Source organism: Lipotes vexillifer, unplaced genomic scaffold (genome assembly GCF_000442215.2).
Source record: "Lipotes vexillifer unplaced genomic scaffold, Lipotes_vexillifer_v1.1 scaffold234, whole genome shotgun sequence".
NCBI classification, from domain to species: Eukaryota; Metazoa; Chordata; class Mammalia; order Artiodactyla; family Lipotidae; genus Lipotes; species Lipotes vexillifer.
The window spans coordinates 450,870-456,265 of NW_006782612.1; the positions used below are offsets into that span (position 1 = coordinate 450,870).

The 5,396-nt window shown below is 38.3% G+C and overlaps 1 protein-coding gene across 3 annotated transcripts in view; it reads left to right on the plus strand.

The window, feature by feature from the left end:
* AMPH (amphiphysin) overlaps positions 1–5,396 on the plus strand; it is a 193,494-nt gene that overhangs the window by 84,609 nt on the left and 103,489 nt on the right. For 2 of the 3 annotated variants that reach the window (XM_007455329.1, XM_007455331.1), the window contains exon 2: positions 3,552–3,636. In XM_007455329.1, the coding sequence (XP_007455391.1) occupies positions 3,552–3,636 (85 nt within the window). The remainder of the gene's footprint in view (positions 1–3,551; positions 3,637–5,396) is intronic. The other variant, XM_007455330.1, reaches the window with a different exon arrangement.

The following is a 5,396-nucleotide window of genomic DNA, read 5'->3' on the forward strand; positions in this document are numbered from 1 at the left end:
CTCCCGTGGCGGAGCACAGGCTCCGGACGCGCAGGCTGAGCGGCCATGGCTCACGGGCCCAGCCGCTCCGCGGCATGTGGGATCCTCCCGCACCGGGGCACGAACCCGTGTCCCCTGCATCGGCAGGCGGACCCCCAACCACTGCGCCACCAGGGAAGCCCCAGGAACCATGTATTCTTAACATCCATCCTGTCTCATTGTAGTTGAAAGTTGAATACATAAATCTGGCACTTGGACAATTATATTTTGACCTACATTTTATCCCTGTTGAATTTCAACTTGTTAGGGAAGCTTTCTTTTGTGAATCCTCATTTTCATCATATAACATATCCAATATCCTCCCCAACTTTTTATCAGTATAAGTTTAGGCCACTGACAAATTATTCGATAGTGTTAGATAATAATATCTATAATAATAGTAGATATTTATTGAGCATTAATTATATGCTAGGCATCAAAGCTCAGCCTTTCCATGTGTATCCTTGGTAGTTTCACACAATACTGTGAAGTAAGTACCATTGATACCCTCTCCTTACACATGAATCACTGAATCAGGTATAGGTCCCCAAGGGCTGCCTCTGGAAACCTTTCTTCTGGTTGATATTAATTCACTCATCTGTATCTTTTGAGGAGATTCTTTCAACTAGTTACTAACAATCTACTTGCTTGTACTAGAATCTAATACATAAATCTCTTATATACCAGATATCAGTATGATAAACTCCTGTTACTTATCTTTATGATTTTTCCTGGTTACTTTAGTAACATATAACCATAGAGGAAATTATAGAAAATGTAGCAAATTACAAAGAAAACAATAATAATCACTCTGAATCTTCCCATCGAGGAATAACCACTGTTAACTTTAAAATAGTTCATATATATATTTGATCATGTTTCTTACCCTTATCAACTTATTCCCTAGTTACAATGCCCGGTTCTTTCAAAAATTAGTGTTTTCTCTTCTGTCTTTCACAGAGACTCTTAAGTGAGAAAAGATTATTAGTTAATAGAGTGATTATTTGTCCTTTTAATAGTTATGTTACTGGATACATCCAGCTTTGTTTAAATAATAAATTTGCAAGGAGGAATAATATATCTTTCCTATTATTCATATATGATGTTGGTTTGGGACATGAAATTGAGTGAAGTTGAGTAATCAGTAATATGTGTGAGTCTGTATACAGTTTTATTGTTTAAAAAAATCTTTGTTTAGTAATGTCAAAGGAAGGAATACTAGCATATATTATAAACAGTTAGTTTTAGAATAGAATAAAATAATCATTTTTTGCTTATATACTTAGAATAATTACTATTTACCTCCAAAGAAAATTTATTTCTTGAAGGAATATGCATGGACTCTGACTTGTTAGGTAAATACTTTGATACTTGGGCTTAGTTAAAATATTCTAAACTGAGTCTAAGGAAGTATCAATTTGTACAAGATTATATCTTTAAGGAAACAAATTAGCATAAGCTGGTGTAAAACCTCGCCATAGAAAGTGCTTTGTATGAGTGTATGTTTTAATGCCCAAATGGTTATGTTTTGGAAAAACATATTTGGTAATGCCATAGGGTGTACGTATTCTGAGAAGGCAACATTTATGGAGTTTTTATAAATTCTTAAATAAGTTGGTGTTTTAGATACTAGGTATGGGAATCTCGAATAGTGTACCCGATCATGAGTCTCAGGGTCCTTTTGCTCCGTCCCAAGTAATTTTCTGCTGTATCGCTAAGAACTACTTATGATACCCAGTCCTGTGCTCTAGGAAAACAGAGCCACTCATGTCCAGTTCACAGTCCATCATGATTCTTCCAGTGGTCTTTGCTTAGGCTGCTTCCTTGACTGGAATGTACTCTGCCACGTTCCTGTCTGCAGGAATTGCCAGGATAGTTTTAAATTTGAAATATGGTTGATTTACAACATTGTGTTAGTTTCTGGTGTACAGGAAAGTGATTCAGTTATATATATGTGTGTGTGTGTATATGTGTGTGTGTGTGTGTGTGTGTGTGTATACATATTCTTTTCCATTGTGATTTATTACAGGGTATTGAATATAGTTCCCGTGCTATACAGTAGGACCTTGTTATTTATCTCTTTTATATAGTAGTTTGTATCTGCTAATTCCAAACTCCTAATTTATCCCTCCCCCACCCCCTTTCCCCTTTAGTAACCATAAGTTTGTTTTCTATGTCTGAGTCTGTTTCGTAAATAACTTCGTACCCGTGTCGTATTTTAGATTCCCCACATAAGTGATATCATATGGTATTTGTCTTTCTCTGTCTGACTGACTTCACTTAGTATGATAATCTCTAGGTTCATCCATGTTGCTGCAAATGGCATTATTTCATTCTTTTTTATGGCTGAGTAGTATTCCATTGTACGTATGTACCACATCTTTTTTTTTTTCTTTTTTACTATTATTATCTTCATTTTACTGATGAAGAAAATATACTCAGAGAGGTTAAGTGAGTTGCTGGTATGTTATACCACATCTTTTTATCCATCCATCTGTCGATGGACATTTAGGTTGCTTCCACGTCTTGGCTATTGGAAATAGTGCTGCTATGAACATTGGGGTGCATGTATCCTTTCAAATTATAATTTTCTCTGAATATATGTCCAGGAGTGGGATTGCTGGATTCCAGCATGTTTTGAAGAATCCCCACCAGGATTCCCTGAAGAGCTCAGCTCTAAGGGAATATTGCTTCTAACACCTTGCAATCCACTCATCTTGCTTATTACAGATTGTCTTTGATTTGTTATTTGTGAACTTGCCTTGTCTACCCCATTAGATCATAAGCTTAAGATTAAGTCCTGGGGCCTTATTTTACTCATATATCTATTTCTGGATGACCAGTTCTTAGCATGGGCTTTGTGTATCCCAGGGCCTCTTTGAACATTTATTGAATTGAAGAGAATGTCAGGAGATGGTGGGGGAGAGTTTACCATGTGCCCGTGGCTCCAGTAATTCTAAATCCATCCCTATGAAGTAGGCTAGTACTTTCCTCAAATAACTTTGATTCACCATTTAACAAAAGATTGAGCAACTGTTATGCATCAAGCATTGTGCCAGATGCTTTGGACAAAAGGACAAGGCATAGCTTTTGTCTTTAAGTCTTACAGCCTACTGGAGAAAAAAATATGTGAATAAATGAATGCTATAGGATGACACTTCCTCAAGGTCATGCAGCCTGCGCGTGGTAGGACTGTGATTAAAATCCAGGTCTGTTCAACTCCAAAGCCACTAAGCCAAGATGCTTACAGAACAGAAAACTAGCTGTGCTAAGAGAGACGTCTCCTCAGAAGAGCGAAACAACAGCCTTGCTCTGCTTTTTGTTTGAAAACATTATTATTTTTTTAACATCTTTATTGGAGTATAATTGCTTTACATTGGTGTGTTAGTTTCTGCTTCATAACAAAGTGAATCAGCTATACATACACATATATCCCCATATCTCCTCCCTCTTGCGTCTCCCTCGCACCGTCCCTATCCCACCCTGAAAACATTATTATTAAATTGAACCATTTTCTTTTATTCACAAACTAGGTCCTTCAGAAGCTTGGGAAAGCTGATGAGACAAAAGATGAACAGTTTGAAGAATATGTGCAGAACTTCAAACGGCAAGAGGCAAGTATATTTATCTCATTTCTGGAGTGGGAAATGGGTTGGCTTTGTGTTTTACTGCGTAAATAAAATACCTTGAGGTTGAAGAAAGATCTTCATTGGGCTTGGCGTTAACTTGAGGGGAACAACGGTTAATTCTGTAGACTTTTTCTGTGCGAGGCAAAGAGGTAGCAGGTACTGCGGGAAGATTTGTGTTTTAGAATCTCAGGAGATGAAGACTTTGCTTCTCTGGAGCTCTTCAATACAGATTATTGATCTAAAGGAAAGGCGATCTTTTTGGTGATTTATCTTCCGCTGAGTATTAGCAGTAATTAAATACTTCTGACAAAATTATTTCAACTGCTGCATGCTTTAAGATCACGCATTTTCAATAGAGAGTATATCTCTCAAGAGGGAGAAAATTGGTTATTGGCGGATGAAAAATATCACACTCTTTTTATGGGAATACTTCACATAAGTAGACATGGTATATTAAAATTTCATGGGGGTATAATTAGAAAAAAAAAGTCTAAAACGTTTCCTCAGGGGAGGCGATAATGAAAAAAAAGGTTGAAAAACACAGTTTGTGATATTTGTTCCTTTACCAGGGTGCTATGTGTTTAACAGACATATGAATAAAGAAACAAACTGTTTTTTAAATTATTTGTTTATATTTCTAAGGCTTGATGAATGGCTGGCATACCATCTTTAGAGAGCATGCATGAGGGTCAGGGAGAGGAAAGATAAAGGCCGGGATCTCTTAGATTAGAAGCTTCAAATCTGGAGATCATTCTAGAGGTGGGCTGGGCCAGCAGACTCTGGAAAACGGGGTTTGGACACAGGGAAAATGTCAGGACATGGGTTTATTTTCCTGTTGTCACTGGAGCCACAAGTGTCCACAGAGGAAATTGTGGCCTCAGGGATGACAGCCAGCAACGGAAGAGCAACGTAGGTTTTATGTCACTGCCTTTGCTTCTGTTTGCAGATCCCTGATCCTGGAGGTTTCTTTTTTCCGTTTGTGTATCAGTGTTCTGGCTGTTTTGTAACATACTGTTTCTTTTCCTCACCAACAGGGGATATAAAATCCAGCAGGTAGAGCCCGGTAGACTAGTTTCCACCAAAACACATTGCTGAATGTCTCCAATTTCATCCCAAGACTAAGGGTCGGACAGATAGGAACTCAATTTATTATGAATAACAGTGATCTCGTTCTATCTGAAAATGAGAAAAGAGAGAGGGGAGTTGGAGAAGAAACCGGTGATAGAGGGAAAAATAGATCATGTCCAGATCACTGAGTATTATAGAGAGCTTTGGATTTATGACAGTAGAAAAGAGAATTCCTAGAGAAATGTTGGATGTCGGCTCATAGACTAAGTTGCCCCCCAGTCTCCTCCAGGAGAACAGATTCTCCACATCTCCTGCTGTTCTCATCTGGTGAGTTCTCTTGCACTTTCTCATACACTAGGATAGCACTCGTGCAGGTCATTGCCTTGGATGGCAGCAACTTCCCACAGAGAAACTTGTCAATCAGTGCCCTTATTACTTTGCAGGGCAGTTCCCAGTGTCTGCTTGAAGGGATTGGCTTTGGATAGAAGAAGTGACTCACGTTTACAGATTTCCCTACTTGAGGATTTACCCTCTATCCTTTGAAACCTAGTCTTCCTGTCCGGTGTGGCCCTGTGGAGCTAATTAGTTGTTTGCTGTTAGTTTTTTTTCTCAATCACTTTTACGGCATTATGATATTTTAGCACCCCAGAAGGCTAACCTTGGGAAGCATCAAGTGCAGGA